At 41.2% G+C, this 24,419-nt stretch overlaps 1 protein-coding gene across 3 annotated transcripts; it reads right to left on the reverse strand.

The window, feature by feature from the left end:
• Positions 1-5,138: 5,138 nt before the first annotated feature.
• siah1 (siah E3 ubiquitin protein ligase 1) lies at positions 5,139-21,735 on the reverse strand. 3 transcript variants are annotated; one of them, XM_060837698.1, is made up of 2 exons: positions 21,554-21,735; positions 5,139-8,883 (listed from the first exon to the last, which is right to left on the reverse strand). In XM_060837698.1, the coding sequence occupies exon 2, from the start codon at positions 8,879-8,881 to the stop codon at positions 8,033-8,035; it is 849 nt and encodes a 282-aa protein (XP_060693681.1). In that variant the 5' UTR covers positions 8,882-8,883; positions 21,554-21,735; the 3' UTR covers positions 5,139-8,032. The 3 variants fall into 3 exon arrangements, with proteins under 3 accessions (XP_060693681.1, XP_060693682.1, XP_060693683.1); XM_060837699.1 differs by having other exon boundaries at positions 21,469-21,735; XM_060837700.1 differs by lacking the exon at positions 21,554-21,735 and adding an exon at positions 21,417-21,465.
• Positions 21,736-24,419: the final 2,684 nt, after the last annotated feature.

Here is a 24,419-nt window from a genome sequence, read left to right on the forward strand (position 1 = left end):
CTTCTAGCACCTCACCTGTGACTATCAATGATACAAATATTTCAGCAAGAGGCCCAGCCATCACTTCTCTAGCTTCCCACAGAGTTCAAGGGCACACCCGATCAGGTTCTGGGAATTTATCCACCAATATGCATTCTAAGACATCCAGCATCGCCTCCCCTGTAATATGGACATTGTTCAAAATGTCACCATTGATTTTTAGATTAGATTAGATTCCCTACAGCGTGGAAACAGGCCCTTTGGCCCAACCAGTCCACACCGACCCTCCGAAGAGTAACCCCAACCAAACTCACTTCCCTCTGAATTCTGAGGGGCATGGATAGGATAAATAGACAAAGTCTTTTCCCTGGGGTCGGGGAGTCCAGAACTAGAGGGCGTAGGTTTAGAGTGAGAAGAGAAAGATATAAAAGAGACCTAAGGGGCAACTTTTTCACGCAGAGGGTGGTATGTGTATGGAATGAGCTGCCAGAGGATGTGGTGGAGGCTGGCACAATTGCAACATTTAAGAGGCATTTGGATGGGTATATGAATAGGAAGGGTTTGGAGGGATATGGGCCGGGTACTGGCAGGTGGGACTAGATTGGGTTGGATATCTGGTTGGCATGGACAGGTTGGACCAAAGGGTCTGTTTCCATGTTGTACATCTCTATGACTCTGTAATGCACCTAACACTATGGGCAATTTAGTATGGCCAATTCACCTAACCTGCACATCTTTGGACTGTGGGAGGAAACTGGAGCACCTGGAGGAAACCCACACAGACATTTGCCCAAGGCTGGACTCGAACCTGGGACCTTGGTGCTGTGAGGCAGCAGTGTTAACCACTGAGCCACTGTGCCGGCCACATTCTATATCTTCCACGTCCATCTCCACAGTAAACACTGATGCAAAATACTCATTTAGTATCTCCGCCGTCCTCTTGCAGTTCCGTGCATTGGCCGTCTTGTTGATCTTTGAAGGGCTCTATTCTCTTCCTAGTTACCCTTTTTCCCCTGAATGTATTTGTAGAATTCCATTGTATTCTCCTTAACTCTATTTGCCAAATCTATTTCATGTTCCCTTTTGGCCTTTCGGATTTCTCTCTTAAGTATATGCCTACTGCCTTTATACTCTTCTAAAGATTCACTTGATCAAAGTTTGAGAGAAGATTTGTAGCTCGGGTGCTCATTGTTGTGGTTCTGCTCGCCGAGCTGGGAATTTGTGTTGCAAATGTTTCGTCCCCTGTCTAGGTGACATCCTCAGTGCTTGGGAGCCTCCTGTGAAGCGCTTCAGTGTTGTTTCCTCCATCATTTATAGTGGTTTGTCTCTGCCGCTTCTGGTTGTCAGTTCCAGCTGTCCGCTGCAGTAGCTGGTATATTGGGTCCAGGTCGATGTGTTTGTTGATAGAATCTGTGGATGAGTGCTATGCCTCTAGGAATTCCCTGGCTGTTCTCTGTTTGGCTTGTCCTATAATGGTAGTGTTGTCCCAATCAAACTCATGTTGCCTATCATCTGCATGTGTGGCTACTAAGGATAGCTGGTTGTGTCGTTTCGTGGCTAGTTGGTGTTCATGGATACGGTTCGTTAGCTGTCTTCCTGTTTGTCCTATGTCGTATTTTGTGCAGTCCTTGCATGGGAGTTTGTACACTATGTCGGTTTTGCTCATGCTGGGTATCGGGTCCTTTGTCCTGGTGAGTTGTTGTCTGAGAGTGGCTGTTGGTTTTTGTGCTGTCATGAGTCCTAGTGGTCTTGATCTCTGCTGTCTGTACCCGACGTATGCTTCCTTCCTTTTCTTAACCTCAGTTTCTCAAGTCATACAAAATTCCCTGCACCTACCAGCCTTGCCTTTCACTCCAACACAAATATACTCTCACTGGACTCTCATTATCTCAGTTTTGAAGCACAAATATGTTTATGGCAAAAACCTACCAATTCTTAAATAAGGATGCATAGAGCATGATGTCTAGCAAATTTATAGAGGTGGTCACACCACAGGTTCAGTCAGATAGATGAGTGACTGTCAAGAGAGTAGGAATGTAGTGCAGGAGTCTGCTGTGGCTATTCATCTCTTAAACAGATATACCATTTTGGGTACCATTGGAGGAAGATAGCCTCTCCGAGGAAAACAGTAAACTCATCTTGGTCACCAAAGAATGAATATCTGTTAAACAGGGCTTATCATGTTTCAAAAGAATAATGGTTATAGGAGGACACTCCTGTCAGGGGCACAGGCAGGAGATTGTGTGGCCATGGCTGAGAATTCAGGATGGTGTGTTGCCTCCCTGGTGCCAGGGTCAAGGACTTCAAGCAGTTGCAGCATATTGTCATAGGGGAGAGAAGCCAAAGGTTGTTGTACATATTGGGAAGAATGACAAAGCTAGGGAAAGAGTTGAGGCTTTGCAGAGTTAATGTGGGAAGTTAGGTAGGAGGTTTAAAGGCACAAACTCAAAGATAGTAACCTCCAGATTACTCCTAGTGCCACATGCTGGAGAGTACAAATAAGATAGGACACATACATCAATAGTTGAGAGGATAGTGCAGTGGTCAAGTATTCAGATTTTTGAATCATTGGGATGTCTTCTGGGCAGAAGAGATATGTTCAAAAGAGAGGGTTTCACCTGAACTGGAAGAGGACCAATATCTTGGAAGGAAGATTTGCTAGTTCTTTTCAGGAGCCTCTAAGCTATTAAGGGGGGGTGAAAATGAGTGGAGATTGAGTCTTAAATAGTCCTGAGAAAACAAAAGACAGGTGAGGATGGTTCTGAAGTTAGACAGCAAGTTAATTTGAAAAGGCAAGCAAGGCAGAGAACAAAATAACTGATGGATTAAACTGCATTTATTTCAAGGCAAGAGGTTTTACAGATAAATTCAGGGCATGAATGGGAACATGGAATTGGAACATCATAGTTATTAGAAAAACATGGCTGACAGAGGGACAGGACTTGCATCCCAATGTTCTGGGTCTAGGTGAAGGATAGAAAGGGAGACGAAAGGAGGGGGGAAAACGTGGAGATTTTGTTGAGAGAACACATTGTGGTACTTATAGGATATTTGAGGGGTCATCCAGTGAAGCTATATCGAACTCATAAGGGGTCAGTTACCTTGAAGGAATTGCAATGTTAGTCCCTCCCCCTCAGAGTCAGCATGGGAACTAGGGAGCAAATATATAAAGATCCCAGGAATATGTAATAATAGGGTTGTAAGTAGTGGTGGATTTTAACTTTCCAAACAGTGGCAGTCCCAGTGTAAAGAGCTTGGATAGCAAGGAATTTGTTAGGTTTCTTGAACACATTTTTCTTTCAGTGTGGAGATATACCTACTTCAGAGGGAGCAAAATTTCACTTTCTCTTCAAAATAAAGGGAAGACAAGCAACTGAAATGTCGATGGGGGCACTTTGGAGGCCACTGATCATAGTTTTATTGGTTTTAAAATGCTTGTGGAAAAGGATAGGCCTTGTGTAACAAAAAAAGAGTTAAGAGTTAGGCAATCTTTGATGGAATGAGACAGCAACTTTCAAAAGTTTGTGCAGTTGACTGTTCACAGGTAAACAGACGATTGGCAATTGGGAGGCTTTCAATGGTGAGATTATGAGAGTTCAGAAGCATTATGTTCCTGTTAGAGCGAAGGATAAGACTGGTAAGAGTAGGGAACAATGGATCAATAAAAGATCATGAGGCTTTGGTCAAAAGACGTAGCATATGTTAGGCACAGGCAATAAAGGATCAAGTGAATCTCTTCAGGATTATAACTGGTGTCAGGACCTAGAGAGGGAACTCAGGAGAGCAAAACAACAAAAAGATATTCTATCTGCCAAGGCTAAAGAATAATCCAAAATAAAATTTACAAATATGTTACAAGCAAAACAGCAACTAAAAAGGAGAGAATAGGGTCCCTTAAAAGATTAAAGTCATCTGTGATAGTTACAGGAGATGGGAGAGAAACTAAAATACTTTGCATCAGCTTTTACTGTGAAAGACACACATGGAGGTTAAGAAATCCAGGGAAATCAATATTGATGCACTTAAATTAGTTCATATTGCATAAGGTCAGCTATGCCATGTCCTCAAGAAAAATAAAGTCATCAGGACTTGATCATTTATAGCCAAGGGGGGAAAAAGGTGCCAGAGGACTGCAGGGTGGCTAATGTGGTGCCTTTAGTTACAAAAGATTAAAGGAAAAGCCTGGGAACCAGAGAGAAGTGATTTTGACATCAGTTGTGGATAAGTTGTTATAAGTGATGGAGAGATAGGATGTACATGCATTTGGAGATTCAAGGACTGATTCACGATAGTCAGCATGACTTTGCACCTGGGAACTTACTTCTCTATCTGGAGGCTCTTTCCCCAGGAAAGATGGTCTTCAGATTCAAATGTATCATTGGAGTTTGTGCATGAGATAAGTATTGTTGGAGGAGTTCTTGCTGTCTAGGTCTGACCAATTTACTACATTGGTATTTCTCCACAAAAACTAAACTGGCAAAAAAATAACAAGTGTTTATTTGGACCCTGCTGCAGGAATTTCCTTTCTGACTTGGTGCATTGCAAATTGCATCTTTCATTGAAGGGCATCCCCTATCCTCTTGTTCTGGTACAAAAACAAAAATGGATGACAGAATCAGACACACCCAAAAACAAACAAAACTTTACTTCCTCTTCATTATCCAATCCACACATCAGCTCTGTTGGGTTATGGCAGCAAACATTTTAAACTGATCCCAATTCCATCATACTTTAATACAAGACGGGGGGGGGGGGGGAGAAGAGGAGGAAGAATTCTAGTAATTGGGGTGATCAAATAGGGAATGTCAGATGTTGCTTCTGTGCTTGCCAAGTTTGCTGCTCCGATTTGTAAAGGGGGGTCATTGATACTGGTGGAGCTGCGTCGGTATTTTCAAATCACATTAAAAGCATCTTCCTAAATGAAATACTTACATAAACTATTCTCATGTGATATTACCCAGCCATCACCAGGTTCAACACATCTCCGCAGGGCTTTCCCTCTAACTCAGCTATTGTCTTGATAGTTGGTACTAATTCCTACACCCGAACGCTGTAGTTCTTTGCAGATATAGAAGCAAGTTTCTTTGGATCTTATGCTAAGTTCTACTTCTTGGAAAGTTTAGCCTCAAGTGGTTTAAAAACAAAACTAAAAACAGTAATTGGATTGAGATAAACTTTTATTGGAGTTTAAAATGCAAATAAAGCATAAACACACAAATCAAGTTTCAGGCAGAACAGTATAAAAAGATTAACTGTAATGCTTACACAGCATTTACTTTACAACAGCATGGTTTTAAGCAGAGAAAATGGATCTACCATAAATCTACTTTAAAGGTCAGGGAGGATCAGACAGCAGAACAGGAGAAAAATGAAAAAATACACCTTTGATAAAAACACATTACTTCCAAATCAAGTTTAGAGGAGAGAGTATGGTGACTGGAAGCTAGAGGTAGTATACTGTACAATAAGTGGCTAAATTCCACATACTTCACACAATAGAACACCCATAACAGAGAGAAAAAAAAAGGGATTTTTCTTAGTTACCAGTGCTACTGCTGCAAATACTATATCTAATTATTCAGATTCTTTATGGTTTCGATCCTTCCATAAAAGTGAAAGCAGAAATTTAGTTTGTATTACATTGTAACTAAATAAAAATTGTTCACAAGCTTAGATCATAGTGTACTTTAAAGTATTGAAATTGTTTGATTACACATTCAATAGTTAAGTCAGTCATAACTTTCTATTACTATTAGAGAGAAAAATGTTGTGTATTTAGCCTCTGGCAGCTGTATTTATACTACTGGCACTGCATCTTTGGAAGAGTTCCTGAATAATCCTCACCTTGTTACACAAAGAGTTTTTTTTAAAAAAAGTCACCTGGAAGCTCAATAGAACTATTTAATCTGAACGTAGATGCTTGTTAAGATAGATAAACAGTTTGCTCAGACAGGTGTGAATGGCTCTCCACAAGCATGAGATTTTGTCAATGCATTGTAGGGGGTCATTTTATGCACACTGATAAGATTGTTTGGTTGGGATAAAGTATATAAAAAAGCTACAAGCTCCATAATCTCCGAAGTTAATGTGCAGACTATTTAAAGTAATCCAGTTACTCCTAGAACATTAGTCACGTTACATAGTGACTTACTCAACTGCAGAGATCTAATATTAGAGTTTAGACATAAATACTGTTAATATACATGTCAGTGTAATGCTTTAAATAATGGTGATTGGAGAGTTGAAGTTGCTTTCCTTAAACTGAAATTTGAAAAAAAAAATTAAAATACCTGCTTAACATACAATCCTGTAACACTTGTAGATCACTGGATTAGTACTCAAACTCCGTTCTTAAATTCACAAAAATAAGTTGCAGGTGTAGAAATTCAGTCTTGGATCATTTATCTTAAGTTGTAAAACTGCTAGTTAGTGGGAAGACATTGCATCACTTCTAAACAGAATTGGACTGCCACTAAATTAGCTTTAAAAACACAAAACCAAAAGGGAGGAGACCATCTAAATCAGAGAGGAACCTCAATGTTCTAAAGAACAAAGCAAAAACTAAATACATGGCTACATTTGTCAAGGCAAGATTTAAGAAATTCAAAACTTCTCACTTCCAAAAAAAAACCAGACTATGAATAGGTCTCACGTTTACATATTCCTGGGATATAGTGTGAGAGAAGTTGAAGGATTTACAGTTAGTTAACATGTTTAATCTTGTTTGCAGAAGCTTGAAAATCCACAGCTGAACCTCATGCACAGTGAAATGACAAGGTTTCAAAACCACTCAGGCAAGTAGCTGCAAGTTATTAAAATATGATCACAAAATTAATTAAAAAAGGAGGAATAAGTGGAAGTTTCATTATCATCCTGTACAAAACAAAGCTAGGCATACAACTTACTGCATTCAAGCAAAGTACTACATTTAAAACAGTAGATAGAATAGACCGGCTTAGCAATTTTAAGCTCATCTAGCTCATCATATCCAACTAAAAATATTTTAAAGTAGGTATTTGTTTCTGAGAGCAGGGGTCTTTAGAATATCTGGGAAAAGAGCTTCTGAAGTTTACACTTTATTCAAGCAGTAGCTCCAGTCTACCTTCATAGCAGTGGGCATCCAAATTTTTTCTTCCATTTCTTTTATAATTGAAACTATTTTACTTAAAAGCCAGGGGCTATAAGAAGCTTCAGCTGAAACAATTGAGATGAATATAATGGAAGGGAGGTAAAAACCAAGAGGCCAAGTACCTTTCTGTATGAGGTTTTAGATTATGATCTGAATGATCAACCCACAGACATTTTGATATTAAGCATTCAAATTAGTTATTTAGTAGAATCACCATTAATGAAAGTGCATTAAAATGTTGGTTTTGTCATCCAATATTTAATCAGATACCAGAACTGAAGCATTTTCAGGACTTAGAAAGCATTCAAATTCTTTTAACAAACAGGAATGTAGTACTTCAAGCAAACAGGTTTAAAAAGTGAATATACAGTATGAACTTCTAGCTTGTAAACTGAACAGGATATAAATGAATTAAACAGTTTTGAAAATATGATTTTACCAAAATAAAAGGGAAATTGAAATTCATAAAACGCCACACAAAATTGTACAAGACAGCAGCAGCTCTATGTAGTGTAGTGAGAAAAGCAGCAACTTAATCTACCCAAAATGGCTCGTCAGTAAAGAGACAACAGAACATAAATGGTTAACACCTTTTATCTGACATTACACAATCAAAATTAAACTACAAAATGAACAACAAGATTGTAGCACTTGCATTGGTTTTATACACCCATTTTCTTTAGGTTCATAGTATAACCTTTCACAAAGAGGGTTTCTGTTCAGTGGTTTACTGCATTTATAATTAGTGTTATTTAAAAAAATTGAGCCATTACCACCATGACCCAGATGCTGAACAATCAAGAAGCCAGTCTGATAAATACCTGGCAGCAAACATTATACAATACATCTAATATTCAAGAGTTCATTGTACAGCATTTACTGCCCCTATACTGGCCCTGACAAGAGAACGTGGAAATGTCAGTTTCAACACATTGAGATCGTAACATTAATTCCCAAGTTTCCATTTTCTGCAAAAAGCTGTGCAATGCTAGTGTCAAATACCAGACAGTCACTGTTCATAATTGCTGTAGCAATTCCCTCGTGAATAGAGCGAGGAGTTGCTTCCCAAGTCAGGCGTCGTCTGTGGCCATTGAGTTCAAGTCTATAGGCAAAGTTTTCTGCTTGCTTGCGTGTTCCAATTAGTTGTACTATGGCAAAAAATTGTTGGTGGCCATCATATTTTTCCTGTTTTTCTAAGACCAACATGAAATGAAAGCCAAAACATGACTGCATCATAACCCAATCTACTGCACCTGGAAGGTTAATGTCTGTGGCCAGGAAAACTATGTCCTCACCCTGTAAGGTTGTAATGGACTTGTGTTGATGCATCAGATGTGGCATTACAGCATCCAGAGAACCCTGCCATTTACAAGAAGCACCAGGGCAAGGACATGAGTATGGCCTGAACTCACAGAGTTCCTCATGGTCTGCTTTCTCTGTATGTGGCAGTGTTATCTCACAACCTGAAGAGGCATATTTACAAGGAAACAGTACAGAGTTGGCCACTTTTTCCATCGCCAAATTGCGAATGGAACCCAATGGGCCCCGGCAAGTGGGACAACATGTAAGCTTAGGACGGCAGTTACTGCAGACAAGATGGCCACTCTGGCACTGAAGAATTGGTGGCAGTACATAGTCAAAGCAGACTGGACACTCAAAAAGACTTGCTAAGTCACTATTGGAGGCTGTAGTTCCTGCCAATGCTGGGACTCTTTGGGCAGGAGTGCATTTTGATGTACCAGTAGGGAGTGTTGTGGCAGTCTGACGACTCATTTCTGAAAATAAAAAGGAAGATTTAGAATGGCAGTCTTTATTTCATCCTCAAAAACACAAGTCAATTCAAGACTCCATTTCTAAAGTAAAATCTCAATATTATCTTGGTCAACAGATTCTACACCCAAGTATTTGAATATACGAAGCAGAGTCCTAACATATCTTTTGCTATATTAACTTCCCGCTACAGATACACCCATTCTTTTTCCGCTACAAGAGAGAATGCTCTGAAACAGTTCTCATTCATTGCTATGTCTACAATCCAAAAATGTGCAGGTTAGGGGAATTGGCCATGCTAAACTGTTAGGTGAAGGGGTAAATCTAGGGGTATGGGTCTGGGTGGATTGCGCTTCAGCAGGTTGGTGTAGACTTGTTGGGCCAAAGGGCCGGTTTCCACACTAAGTAATCTAATCTAATGTTTAAAAAAAATCATTTTGTCCTCAATTCAATTGTATCTACATATAGGGACACGAGAAGCAGCAATGCCTATTATTCATTTGTACTGAAGAGCAAAACTACACTGAAGATGCAAAAATAAAAATAAAATGCTGGAAATACTCAGGTCAGAGTTGGAGAGAAATTGACAAGTCACTGACTTGAAACTGCCTCTATTGGAAGGTTGCTTTTGCAACAGATTCTAGTTGGAAAGTAATGCAGGTAAAAGATGCATTAAGTAATAACTTTAAAAGCATCCATCTGAAAATGCATTGCAATTTAGCTTTCTAGCCTATAGCGCCATTCCTCAGGATGTGGCTGATAATAGCAAGCACAATTAATTCCCATCTGTTGGTTTCTAGCCTCAAGGAAAGTACCACATTACACACAGTCAGCTCTGATAGAATGGAACTGTCTTGTTCTCGTGTGATCTTGTGTTAAGAAATTTGATCAATAGGAGAAAGGGAGGACTGCAGATCAGAGCTGAAAAAAAAGTGTGTTGCTGGAAAAGCGCAGCAGGTCAGGCAGCAAAGGAGCAGGAGAAAAAAAAAACAATGTTTCGGGCATTCCTGAAGAAGGGCTTACGCCTGAAAAACATCGATTCTCCTGCTCCTTGGATGCTGCCTGATCTGCTGCACTTTTCCAGCAACATATTTTTCAAATTTGTGCAATAGACAAGCCAAGCCATTTAAAACTAAAGCATTAAAATAATGCATTATAGCCAAAACAGGTAAGGAAAGGTAGTGTTCTGCAAATAATACTCTAAATGCTTCAATCCCATTAAGGCCAATGTGTTGAAGAAGCATGTTCTAACAGAACTGACTGTTCATGCATTAGGGTACAGTGGAGAACTCCTCGATTGCACTGACAAGTGTCATCAAGAGTATTACATCATTTGAGTTAATATTTGAAGGACTGGAAATAGATAACATGTTTTCATAGGGAGAGCTAGGCAAGCATGTCGAGGAGAAAGATACACAAGCAAACTTCAAAAGAAGAGCAAAGGTAATAAGTGTGTTGAGACATGGTCTTAAGTAAACAGTGCAAACAAAAACTATTAATTTTTCTGGTTCTTTAACTGAAAAGATTACAAAATAGACAGAGAAAAAACAATGTATAATGCTTTACACAGCAATTTTTAAACTTAAAATTCAGTGCTTCAATATTACACAGGAGTTGTTTAAGAAAATGCATCTGGATGGGTATATGAATAGGAAAGATTTAGAGGGATGTGGCCCAAATGTTAGCAAATGGAACTGTTTATTTAGATCTGGTCAGCATTGATGAGTTGCACCAAAAAGGGTCTGCTTCTGTGCTGTGTACCTTGATTTTATAATATTAGAGCGATCAGTCTAAAATAGCTGGCCTCATGGCAAATGCTGCCAATTGTATTTGTCAGCAGAACATACCTCTGACATTTTTTGTGTGTTTAAAAACAAACTTTTCATAAAATGTGTGCACTACTGGCTTAGTCAGTATTTTAGACCCATCCCAACTGCATTGCTTCCTGAGCTGCAAGGTGCATGGATCAGAAACAAAAGTTCCACAGAACTTATGACCCAGTGAGAAATACAAGAACAGTGATTCAGTTCCAAGGTCAGAATGGCAAGTGGTCTGGAGTGGAACTTGGAGGGGCCAATGCTCCCACGCACCTGTTGCCTTGCCCTTTATGGTGGATGCTGACACAGGGCTGGAACCTCAAGTTATTGCAGGAACGTAACTTGAAAGTAGTTCTGGGATTTACATATTAATGAATCAAAAGTTGCAACCTATTCTAAAAGGCAACTTCTCAGCAATCTACATTTGTTCAATATATCACATCAGTTGTATGACACGATGATCTTTTGCTATAAATTCTGCATCTTATGATCCTGCTTCACCAGCTACTCAAAGAGCAGTGCTCCAAAAGCTTATACTTCCAAATAAACATGTTGGACTATAACCTGGTGTTGGTGATTTTTAAATAGGGTTAGAAGGCATTGTTGTAGACATCTATTAGTTACTAGAGTGCATATTGTATGAAGCCACGTATCCATTCCAGTGTTCACTCTTTGAAAAGAGTTAGATACCAGGATAAGTTCCACAATTTCAATATTTCCCCGAACAAAAGGGATTGGACAGAGCATAGAGGTCATGCTGTGGCTGTTCATCAGTTAGGCCACTTGTGTGCAATTCTGGTATGCCTCCTTTCAGAAGGAAAGATGTTTTGAAATGTGAAGAGGTTCAGAAAATATTTACAGGAATCTTGCCAGGGTTGGTGGATTTGAGCTATAGGGAGGTGTAGGCTGGGGCTGTTTTCACTGGGGTGTCAGAGGCTGAGGGGTGACCTTATAGAGGTTTATAAAAATCAGGGGCATGGATGGGGTAAGTAGATAAGGTCTTTTGCCTAGAGTGGGAGAGTCCAGAACTATAGGGCATAGGTTTAGTGAGTGAAAAAAAAATTATAAGGGACTTCAGGGGGCATTTCCACCCCCTCATCTGAAGCTGCTTCCTCCTGTGAATCTGTCAATGAGCTTTTTTTAAAAAAAGGTGTACAATTCACAAGTTCTTTATAAAGGAAGGAGCTCACTGGCAACATGGTGGGTGGGTATCAGTGGAGACAATTCCACCACCTCCGAACAGACCCCACCACTAGGGATATATTTCCCTCCCCTATCAGCGTTCCGCAAGGACCACTCCCTTCGTGACTCCTTCGTCAGGTCCACACCCCCCACCAACCCAACCTCCACTCCCAGCACCTTCCCCTGCAACCGCAGGAAATGCAAAACTTGCGCCCACACCTCCTCCCTTACCTCTCTCCAAGGCCCCAAGGGATCCTTCCATATCCACCACAAATTCTCCTGTACCTCCACACACATCATCTATTGCATCCGCTGCACCCGATGTGGCCTCCTCTATATTGGGGAGACAGGCCGCCTACTTGTGGAACGCTTCAGGGAACACCTCTGGGACGCCTGGACCAACACTTCAACTCTCCCTCCCACTCCACTGAGGACATGCAGGTCCTTGGACTCCTCCATCGCCAGACCATAACATGACGGTTGGAGGAAGAGCGCCTCATCTTCCGCCTGGGAACCCTTCAACCACAAGGGATGAACTCCGATTTCTCCAGTTTCCTCATTTCCCCTCCTCCCACCTTGTCTCAGTCGATTCCCTCGAACTCAGCACCGCCCTCCTAACCTGCAATCTTCTTCCTGACCTCTCCGCCCCCACCCCACTCCGGCCTATCACCCTCACCTTGACTTCCTTCCACCTATCACATCTCCATCGCCCCTCCCCCAAGTCCCTCCTCCCTACCTTTGATCTTAGCCTGCTGGACACACTTTCCTCATTCCTGATGAAGGGCTTTTGCCCGAAACATTGAATTTCCTGTTCCTTGGATGCTGCCTGACCTGCTGCGCTTTAACCAGCAACACATTTTCAGGTCTGGCAGCCTCAAGTTAAAGCAGCATCAATGTTTCAGGTCCAGTGACACTTCAGAATTACTGCACAAAAGCTTGGGCTTGCTTTTTATACTATTAAAAAGTGTAGACTACCTAGCTCCACAAACTGACCTTGCCATTCAGTAACATTCTTAACTCCACTTTCCTACCAACTTCCCCACCCCTCAAAAAGGTTTGATTTGACAGACAAGTTATCTATTCTTTGATGACCCATCCTACACTTCTTGTAGGAAGAGAGAGAATTCCAATGCAAGCAACTTCAGAAGACATCCTCTTCTACAACAAAAAAAAGTGTCCCACGGATCATCAAACTGATCAGGCTCAGTCTAGATTTAAAAGACAGCCTCCCATTCTAAACTGTGAAGTCCAGCCTGTCGAGTCTGCAAAGACCATTCTTCACTCTCCATGCTACTGCCAATGTAAGATCGTCCCTCAATTAAAAAAAAAAGGCAGAACTGTACATAAGCATCTGGGTGTCGCTCCAACTCCTCGGCAAACAAGGCTGACATTCCAATTGCTTTAACAACTTGTTGCAGCTGCTTTTACATAGACTGGTATGGGTGTCAACAACAAGTCCTATTTAATTTGTATTTGCTTTCATGGTGGTAAATTCATGGGGCCTGGAATCTAGTTTAGATGTTTAAAATTAGTCTCTTTACAGTTTCATGCATGACTGAATTGGCACCATGAACATGCCTCCCTTGCTAACATTTAAGTTCAGCCTCATTCTGTACCCAAAACCACCTCCTCAAAGCCAATTAATCATGACAACCAAAATTACACACTGCTCAAATTTGATCATGGCAGATGGTGGAGTGTGAATTCAATAAATAATCTGGAAAGTCTAGCAGTGACCACAAAACCATCATTAAATTATTGGGAAAATCCCATCTAGTTCATTAATGCTCTTTAGGGAAGGAAATGTCCATCTTTACCTGGTAAGGCACACGTGACTCCAGATGTACAGCAATATGGCTGATGCAACTGCCCCTGGGCAAGTGGTGTGGGGGGGGGGGGGGGGGGGGGGGGGGGGGAAAAGGGGGACGCACACGTTGTTGGCTTAGTAAGCAATGCTCACATCTTCTGAAGAAATTGTATGGCCATGAAGTTCCTGAATCACCTGTTTTCTTAAAGCTTACAAGATTCAGATCAGATTACAAACACCCTGAATGGTGCTTCTACATCTTTGGACCTGCGCAAACAGTATCCGTTGTCTTTCATTTGCTTAACAAAAGTTGCTATCGGAACAGTTTATAAGAGGGGTATGACAGCTCCAACCCAACAGTTCTGCACTAGTGGATTGACGCTTTCATAACTTAGCACCAACTAAAATTGAGATCTGAACAGAAAAAAAGGTGGGTTCATGAGAAGAAAGCAGCAAGAACTGGGGAGGTTCAGCAAAACATTGTGCATTAGGTATGGAAAAGGCTGCAAGTCAGAGGATCACGCATATCCAATTTTGGAAGCAGGACTGATGGTGAACAGGGAAACAAAATATTTCTATTTTTATATGAAATTTATCAATGTAGGAATTTAGAAATGAAATATTTCAACTGGAAAAGTAGTGTCTTAATTTTTAATGTCCTACAGAACTTAATCTCAACTAGGTTTCATACCCCAATAAAAATCAATGTTTCACTTAAAGTCAATTTCCAGGAAAGCAACTACAAGTGAGAACTTATTGTACAAGTCAAAATCACATTATGCTATTTTATCAAAGTGGCATTTTAGGAAATATATGCTATTCACAAAATAAGCATGCCTTCTTCACTGACAGAAATATATATGAAAAAGTAGTTTTGAATACGTCTCCTTCATAGATTTTAATAGAGGGGAAGAAAATAAGTATGCAGCCCATGATTATCACTAGTTTTGCATGTGCATTTACCTCCTAATTTGTTCCTTAACCTCCTTCTACTAATGATAGCAGACATCAAGAGCATGAGTAAAAGCATTGAGGTTCAATTCTAGCCAAAGTTAGTCTTTGAACCCTAGCCTACATTATCCCAATAATTGACCAGCAGTGCCAGCTCTCAACTCTGAATATTCCTGTTCTAAACATGTAGAAGTTTGGTCTTTATTGCCACACTGCAAGTTCCACAAGGTTATTTACCATACTCTCCTCCAGCATTAGTTTGAAAATGTGTTGCTGGAAAAGCGCAGCAGGTTAGGCAGCATCCAAGGAACAGGAAATTTGACGTTTCGGGAATAAGCCTGATGAAGGGCTTATGCCCGAAACGTCGAATTTCCTGTTCCTTGGATGCTGCCTGACTTGCTGCGCTTTTCCAGCAACACATTTTCAGCTCTGATCTCCAGCATCTGCAGACCTCACTTTCTCCTCCAGCACTGGTTTGCTTTGTGAAGGCATTGGTTCTCGATGGTTTCAAGTTCTGGTGAAGTGGAAAATGTGAAAGATGAAAACATTTTGTTCTTTTACCAATTCTTAAGTCACAGGTCAGCCCATCGGATCTCAAAAAGGCCTATAAGAGCATCTTCTTTCAAGTCAACATCTCTGGATCAAGGCACCAAAATCACAAACCATCCAATGGAATTCCATTTGTGCTTGACACCAGGTTCCAGATGCAATCACTGTATTCAAACAGTATTTTCATTGGTGTGAGCCCAATTCAAATGGGGCCAAAATATTAATTTCAGTTGGTGGGCAGAATTTTTTAAATGTATTAAAGCACTTCACATATTCCAAAAGGTATTCCAAAGTACTTTAGTTAAGAGGTAGAGCCATTGTCAGTTACTCGATTTTGACAGTGTTAAAACATTACAGAAGAACATGAAATTGTCATGTCTGACCAAAGTGCTTTGGGATTTTCATCTCAAAAATGGAGGGACTTCAATTTAAAGTGTTGCATTTTAATATATTTTGCACTTTCAATTGTCAACTTGGAATTGGTGTTCAGTCCTTGGCAAACAATTGGCAGAGATTAAAAAGATTTAAAAACTACTTTTAACAGTATTTTCAGCTTAGGATTTAGGTTGCAAGTAGTTGATCAAAACAACAGTCAAAATTCTTCTAGAGTAACTGGGACGGTACAAGAGATTAAAAATTAAACAAACTTCAAGAAACATAGCCATAGTTTCAGTTTTGCAAGAGTGATATGTGAAGGTGTTCATCACATCCCTTTCTTGATAGGTCATTTGTGCAAAGATATGGAAGCAGGGCTAATACACACAAAGTTAGGTTAACTGTCAATTTCAGTGACTATTAGAGGATGAACCCACTAAAACACGAGTGTTAGGCAACAACCATCTCCAAAGATAAAAACTCCCAGATCCAAATCAATACACAAAAAAAAAGCAGCTTGTGACAGGAGGGGCAAAAAGGGAGGTTTACATTAAACGAACTTCTCTAGGAAGATGCAGGCATAGTTGGCTAAGTGTCTTTTAAACATCGTTAAGTATATGTATTTGAACATTTGGAGGGATATGGGCAGGGAGCAACCACGTAGGATTAGTTGAATCAAAGGGTCTACTTCCACGTTGTAAGATTCTATGAATCGGCCACATAAATAGCTTCCTTATATGCAGAACAAGTTAAGTATTAGGAATTAAATGGGTTAATGCCCACAGACTGGAATTTTGGGGTTCTTGTACATACTTAATGAATTTCAATCTGAGGATTAGGGGTATGAGGGTCAAAATTTTGACAGCACTTTTCTCCATTTGCACTATCTCCAAAAAAGTGTGATAAATCTTGTTTGAAGGTAAATGATATTGAACTCACTATAAAAAGTTAGAGAAAGAGCACCAGTCAGGGCTGATATCTACTAATACTAGACAACCCCAAAGTCTAAAGCAACTACAGTTGACACCAGCCAAAACAGTTACAGAAATTCATAAGCCTGTTCAAATATGTCTAACACCTGCAGAAGAGGAATCTTGAATCTAGGCCCTTGGCCCAGAGATGGAGAAACACTACTACTGCACACAAGAGCACCTCATGGAGAGAGCTGAGTCTAGGTGGAGATCCTGATAGTGTCAGGCATAACACCCCTAGCTTGCAGCAGTCTTAGCAATTACATCTAGGAAGTCAACATAACATGTAATATTGTTAGCATGCAATAAGCGCATGATAACACTGTGGTGGTTTATCACCTGTCAAATCAAATAAGCCCTTCAACCTACTTTAGACTGGAATTTTAGGGTTCTTGTTGCATAGTGGTTGTGTCTCCATCTGAGAGGAGACATCCAGAATCCAGTCTCACCTGCTGTAGATGTCATAACATGTCTGTACATTTGCCATATTCTCTCTAACAAGTGGGACATTCTGATGAAGGGCTTATACCCTAAACAGATTCTCCTACTCCTCCGATGCTGCTCAACCTGCTGCGTTTTTCCAGAGTCATACTTTTCAACATTTACTACCCTCAACTCCCAAGACTGTTCCAGAATCTGAAGTATCTAGGAAATAGTGAATATGTTGGATGCCATTTTCCATAACCATGGATGTAGATCAGGCCCTTAGGATTGATCAGTTTTCAGTTCCATAAATTTCTCTAGCTGGTCTTCAATTCTTCCTTCTCAACAGACACTTGCTTCCTCAATTTTAGAATTAAACTGCTGAGAAGAACTGGAGTAACATTCTATCATTTCCTTGTTCTCCATAGTCTATGCTCCTATTCCAGGAAAGTGACCAATATTTGTCTACATTAACCCTTTTTACACAATAATACTCTTATCATCAAGTTACTCAGTATTTTCCCTTCTTATTCTACATTCCCTCAATTCTTCATGCTGTTGTACAGTCCTCCAAGATCAATGTATAGCAGCAACTTCCGGAATCAGAAGTCAAAGCATCCACACGCTGATTGGGATGCACAAACCCTTCAAAAGGGACTGTGGAGATTGTAGGGAATATGGCTCAAATCTCTTGGCTCTTCTGCTGAGTTTAACTACTGTCAATCCTCAGGTTTGCTACTGTTTCTAGCAACTTCAGATTTATTACTCTATTTGGACCAAATACCATCTTTAAAATTCTGTTAGCTATGGTTGGGGTATCTTTGTTTCTATTTCTCCACTTCCCCCAGTAAAGAACTGGGTGAACTGCCAAATGCATACATAATTACCCTGAATTAGGCATGACAGATAGGCAATGCTTTTCAAATAAGTTACCCAATATTTTCCTTATACATTTAAGACTAGTTGGGTCAAACTACTTCATAGCCAGAATTTCAGCCACGTGTACTTTAATTTTAAAATTCATCTTTATTTAAAGAAGGAATTAACCCTCATCTTTTCCAGACATTTTGTTTTAAGTCTCTACAGAGAGTTTTGATTAAATTACAGGAGCAGTATGCCTTGCTGCAATTGCCAAGGGTCTTGGCACAACCATACCCAGAGGATTTATGCAATTTTGACAGTCTATACGTCTAAACCAAAAGGCTTAGGCTCAAGCTCCTGCTCCAGGAGGTGAACAACATCTCTGAAAAGGTTGATTGAATAAAAATCCAAACATTTGCCTCAGCTATGAGAATACAAAGACTTACCAGACTGATTTGTAGGACAGCAGGATTAATGCAAGAAAAAAAAAGTGCATCAGATGATGTAACAAAAACTACAGGTATGGCAGCATCTGTACACCTAATGCTGTAAGGTGCCAAGATAGAAGATGAGGTGCTATTCTCCAGCTCGCATTCAGCCAAAGGAACACTCTGGTAGAAACAGTATGAAGTAGCAGACAACTGTTCACTTCCAAATCACTGTCTCAACCATCATCTTCAACCTCTATACAAATCAGATTTCTGTTTATCTCCGCTTCATGTATACTCAACCACTAACTGCCATTGCTATTTGGAGTACAGAACTCCAAGCTCAAATCCTCACCTGCATTAAATAGATGCCTATTCTGAATCTGTAGCCCAGTTCTAGATTTGTCCCACCTCTCTTCCTTCCCCCCCCCCCCCCAATAGAAAATGATCCTTTTAGCATCTACCTTTTGATCCCCAAATGTTTCAGCAAGATCACTTCATTCTAAATCCTAATGAGTAGATGCGCAACCTTCCCTTCATCCTTGAAATCAACCAAGCAAGTACATTTCTCCTTAAATAAGAGGCCAAAACCATACATTCAGGGGTGGTCCCACGAACGTCACGTAGTTATAGAAAAAGACTGAAGTATTGTTGCAGAGTCATAGGTCAGAATGGGATACAAAATGAAAGTAATAGTACCTAGCATCTTAAACATTTTTCAGGCAGTGATCAGCAAAGCTGTTAACTTGTTTTTGGTCTCCTTCATCTAAGGTGAGCCACACTGAACAGTCAATATAGTTGCAAGGTGCACAAGTAAATTACTGTCTAACCTGAGAGTGTTTGGAACGTGGTAAGGAGAAAAAATAATAGGTATTTCACTTGTATGAAAGGAAAAATAGCTTTAAGCATAAAGAACCCAAGTTGCATAAGGGCAAATAGGGACAGGCAATAAATATTGGTCAACTAGTAGTGCCCACATCCCATAAGAGAATAAATTAAAGTATATGAATGCCCAGAGACTGCAGATCGATCAGTCCTTCAGCCTCTTGAAGGAATAGAAAGAAATGGTTCTTAGCAACGCTAAGCTAAACTTGCCATAGTCTTGGTTTGTTAAAAATACTCATGTGACATGGTCATCACTGACTGGTCAACATTTACTGCCCATCCACAAGATGTCCTTGAGAAGATGGCAGTAAGGCACTTTAGGTAGACCCACAATGGAGGGAATTCCAAGAATTTGAACCAGCATCACATAAGGAACCACGATATGTTTCAAAGCTAGAATGTCAAGTGACTTGAGGGGAATTCCCATGTAACTACTGTCCTTGCCCACATAGATGGAGGTGGCCATCGGTTGGGAAGGTGTGGTCTAAGGATATGGCATTGCATCTTGTAGACAGGACACACTGCATCTGCGCATTGGTGGGGGAAGCAACTGGATGCAGTTGCAAATCAAGCCAGCTACTTTGTACTGGATGGTGTTAAGTTTCTTGAAATGTTTTTGGAGCCACACATGCAGGCAAGTAGGGAGTATTTCAACATACTAGTAAGTTATGCTAGATAGATAATGGATAGGCTTTGGAGTAAGGGAGCAAGTTCCTTGTTGCAGCATTCCTAGCCTCTGACCTCCTCTTGTACTCTATATTTGTGAAAAAAAAGTCCAGTTGGGGTTTTTTGTCAACAGTAACATCCACCTTTCTCCAACTCCCCTACCCAACACCCAAGACCATCATCCAAATCTTGTTGCATTTGAACATAGATTGCCTCAGTATCATTGTTATTATTAGGCCACAGGTTGCTCAGCAAGGACTCGATGATTTAACCCAAGGGTCACCACACATCAGGAGAGGAGAGGTTGCTAAGTAGCTTGCTGTATGGTGATCCCAGCCAATAGAGGAATGAGCTCATACTGGTGTCACTGATTGTAACCAGCCATCCAGCCAACTGAACTGACCAACTCCTCTGTGTTAAGTTGATAGAAAGAGGTGGCATTAGGTCGTCAAGTACAGAAGCTGTGAAGGAAGGAGAGGACTAGTCTAGTTTATTAACCTTGAGGGTAATCCTTTGTTGGAGGGATAAGCAAAAAATCTACTAAGTAAACTAACAGTGCATTCCTCCCAAAAAAAACTTTTCATTTTTCCAAATGATAAACCAACTTTGCACTTTCCTTCCTTCACATCTCTTCCCTCACCACCACTACCCCTCCACCCTAACACAATTTGTGTTTAAATGCTTTACCTGGTTACTATAGTAACTTCAATCCCAGCTGCGACTAAGCAACCAGACAGCACTTATGTATACACGTTGCATTTAAAAATTTAAAAAGCAGGGCAACGTGGGAAGAACAAAACTGTTGGAAAAATCCCCTTACAGCAGGCCCAGTTTGCACCTGCTATATCTAAAGGCGTTAATACACTGTATACGTAACGTATTACAGGCTACAAATAGATTCCCACGAGTTAACAGGAGAATTGTTTCAGAAAATACTGTGCCAAATTGAGACCTCGTGATCTTTGGCAAAATTATATTAAACTATCAGCAAAGCCACTGTCAACATGGAACAAAGACGCAGTGCTTGGAGATCCCCCCCTTACAAACATTTCCATTGTATCAAACATACATAACAGGAGGCGAATCGCACTGGATCACAATCGAGAACCAACATTTTTTGTTTATCTTTCCGTTGTTTTACCACAAACAACAATTAAAAATTAAAAGAAAGCTGCAGAGAGAATAGGATGGAAGTAACCAGATTGGGAGCGGAAAGACTTGGCGATCGTTCAGGAAACTGCGTTAAAAGTCACGTTTGTCGGGGTCGCTCTAAACAATGCGAGGACGGAATGAGTAAATAATAAAATTAGAGGGCCCCGGGAACGGGCCGGGGGCAGCCGTTTCTAACAAAAGCGAGTGGGAGAGCGAGCAGAGGCCCGCGGCCTACCAAAGGCTCACCATGCCGGCGGCCTCTCCCACACAAACAACACAAAACAATCCGCTCATACTGCAGCCTCCGCCAAAGGCCAGGAGCCCGAAGGAAAACGCCTTCCGAATAAAACACGACAAAGCGGGAGAGAAGGGCGAAGAGACAAGCCTTAAGTCAGGCTACATCGAGAGTTACTCCGACCACAATGACCCTTCCCCACCAAGCAGAGACCGTCCCCCTTTCTCTTGTCCCACCTCACTGTCCTTATGGTGATTGTGAGCATGTCCCGTTCCTAACTGTGCTTACCGGCGTTAAAATGCAAACTCGAGTCGCACCCAGATACGTTGTTGCTTATCGTGCGCGTCGCTCTCTTCCCTCCCCCCACACTCACTCTCTCTGGTCAGTTGGATCACACACTGAGCCGCCGACTCCAGATGTGGGGGTGGACCGACGGCTCCTTCGGTTCGCCTCCCCCCCCCCAGCGCGGTCAGTCTCGGCCACTCGCCTCCTGCTCCCGCGCGGCAGCGGCGGCACCAAACGGCCGCGCTCGAGCTCACGACAGCACGCTCACCTGCCCTCGCAGCGCGCTTAATTATTCCAGCGGGCGGGCCAATCAGCGGCGCCAGCCAGAACCCGCCCTTGCGCTCGCTCCTTCCCGCGCGAGGCTGGTGCGCCAATAGTGATGACGACTAAGATTGTCGAGGGTTCTCGGTGAGGGAAGGACTTCAGCTTGGAGCAACCCTGGACTCACTGAGCTACACATCATTAGGTATAAATAGCACAGGGACTCGAACATACACGGATAATACATGGCTCACTGGAGATCAAACCTCACTTTTGATAGTCATCACAGAAGGATTTAATTCAACTATTTAGGGTCCCAGTTTATTTGATTGGCAAATTCAAGTAAAAACAAACTCATCCAGGGCTGTACTTAATAAGAAAACAGCTAGTTTTTGCAAATTGTTTTAACAGGTGGCAGAAAAAACCCACAAATTACCAACTTGTAACTCTTTATAACTTAGTTTATATCCCTATTAAAAAACTTTTTCAGACTCAATCAAAAACAGTGTAAGGCCACATTTTCTGATAGCCAAACAGTTGTTATTTCATTGTAAATGAGGTTGCACAGGGAGATTCTGCTGTTGGCCCCGAACCCACCAGACCTGACATCCACCCTCCCTGCCTTACCCTGCAACAGATTGTAGCACTGACCTGGCCCCTTTGTCAAATTGCATCCAGAAACCCTATGAACTTTGCGGTCTATCACCTTCTTACTTACTACTTATCTGCCACCCTACTTACCTAGCACCTTACTCCTACAGTGACTCCCCTCAGGCATTTTATGCCTGTTACCATACCATCTCCCCAGCTGACATGCGACATGCCTGCCACTCCGTCCCCACACATCTGGCATCCTACCACTAGGCATCTTTCCTACCCAGCAGGTGTACTACATACTTGACAATCTACCTGCTTGCCACCCTAACTTCTACTCATCTGGCACTCTAACTCAGGGATCTAATCCCTTCCCAGACAGTATCCCACACCCTGGTACCCTACCTCTTCCTAGCAGGCATCTGATCCAGCTGGCATCCTATTTACCTGACACTTTGGCATCTGCCACTATCTATCTGGTATCCTAATCCCTGGAACTCTTATCTTCCCCAACTGGCATTCTACTATTCTATTTTAGTGGCACTGTTCCTGTGTGGCACCCGAATTACCTATCATTCTAAACCTGTACTCATCTGTCAATATAGCCTCCCAGCACCATAACCTTATACTTAACTGATGTACTCACCATTTGACAGCAGCTTCTGAATTCACTATTTGAACCTTTAAATTTCAGAATGCAGCAGCTGACTGGTATGGAAAGGGAGTGTGGCTTTTCTTTCTCTGATAATTTTACTTTATGAAAGAATTGACAGAAAAGCACGGCTCTGCATTTCAGAAGGGGTCTTGATTCGAATCTCCTCTCAGAAGTATGGATTTTTTTCATAAAAGATGGGCTGAAATGGCAATCTACAAAGGACTGCCTGTGCTCCAAAAATTTGGCCTTTTTTTAAATAGTGAATTTTATTTTTGTATTTGTTCATGGGATGTTGGCTACGCCAGCAGTTATTGCTCAGAGGACAGTTAATAAGCAACTACATTGCAACAGGATGTCACATTTCCTGCATCAAGGACATTAGTGAACCAAATGGGTTTTTAATGACATTTTTTATTGAATTCAAACATTACCATCTTCCATAGTGAGGTTTGAATGCACATTGCCAGAGCATTAGTCTGGGGGAGTCTGGAGTACTAGTCTAGGGACAATACCAAGAAACCACTGCCTCCCTTTTTTAACTAGCATGTCTGGCTGTAACTCTACAGATTTTTATATAATCTCTAAGTAAACCTACTAAATCTTCCCACTAAATATAGGAATACAGGCTGAATCTTATGTTTTTTTTGGGCTGCATCTGTTTTGTTGAGTTTCACAGAGGGTTTAACTCCTCAAGGTCTAGTGAGATCTCTTGACTTATCTTACCAAACTCACCTTATTAATTACCCAACCACCCCTCTGGTGTTCTCTCTATAAACTCTAACCCCATCCTACTACTCACCATTGTCAGAAAACCTTGTCATTCACTAGATTTGTGGCACCTGTGCCATCTTTATGAGGTCCCTGTGTACTTGAACAAGCTCTAAAACTCCAAAGCTGCCCCACGTTTCAATGGTCAGTCTTTCCAACTATGTATAAGAAGGGGGAAATGGATCCATGATTCTTTGACAGAGACCAGGAGATTCTCATCGATGGGATCATCCATAGGAGGGCTGCCCTTTTCCTGAAGGATCAGTATTGGTGACCATGCTACCATACTCTGGCAGCCTGGTCTGAGATTGCCAGCTGAATTAGTATCATTCAGAGAATAGCTAGCAGTGCCACAAAAAGGTCAATGACATTCTTTGCTGCATGACGGCAAATGCCACACTCTACTCTCTGCTACCTCATACTCACTCTATCTCTGTGACTGCACACATTCTCCACCAAGGCTCATGCTATCGCTCATACTATTTACATGTAATATCTTTCTCTCTTGGTGTCACTCCTTCCACCCACAACTCCCAAAACCACTAAATCTGTATGGTCTCTGCATTGCCTAATCATGCATGAGAAAACACCATCTTTTGACCAACTACACCAAAACTAACAGCTGTACACCCCCTTTCACCTCAGTCAAAAGGGAAGTATCCTACATGACTCTAAT

The sequence above is a fragment of the Hemiscyllium ocellatum genome, chromosome 17 (genome assembly GCF_020745735.1).
Source record: "Hemiscyllium ocellatum isolate sHemOce1 chromosome 17, sHemOce1.pat.X.cur, whole genome shotgun sequence".
In the NCBI taxonomy this organism is placed as follows: domain Eukaryota; kingdom Metazoa; phylum Chordata; class Chondrichthyes; order Orectolobiformes; family Hemiscylliidae; genus Hemiscyllium; species Hemiscyllium ocellatum.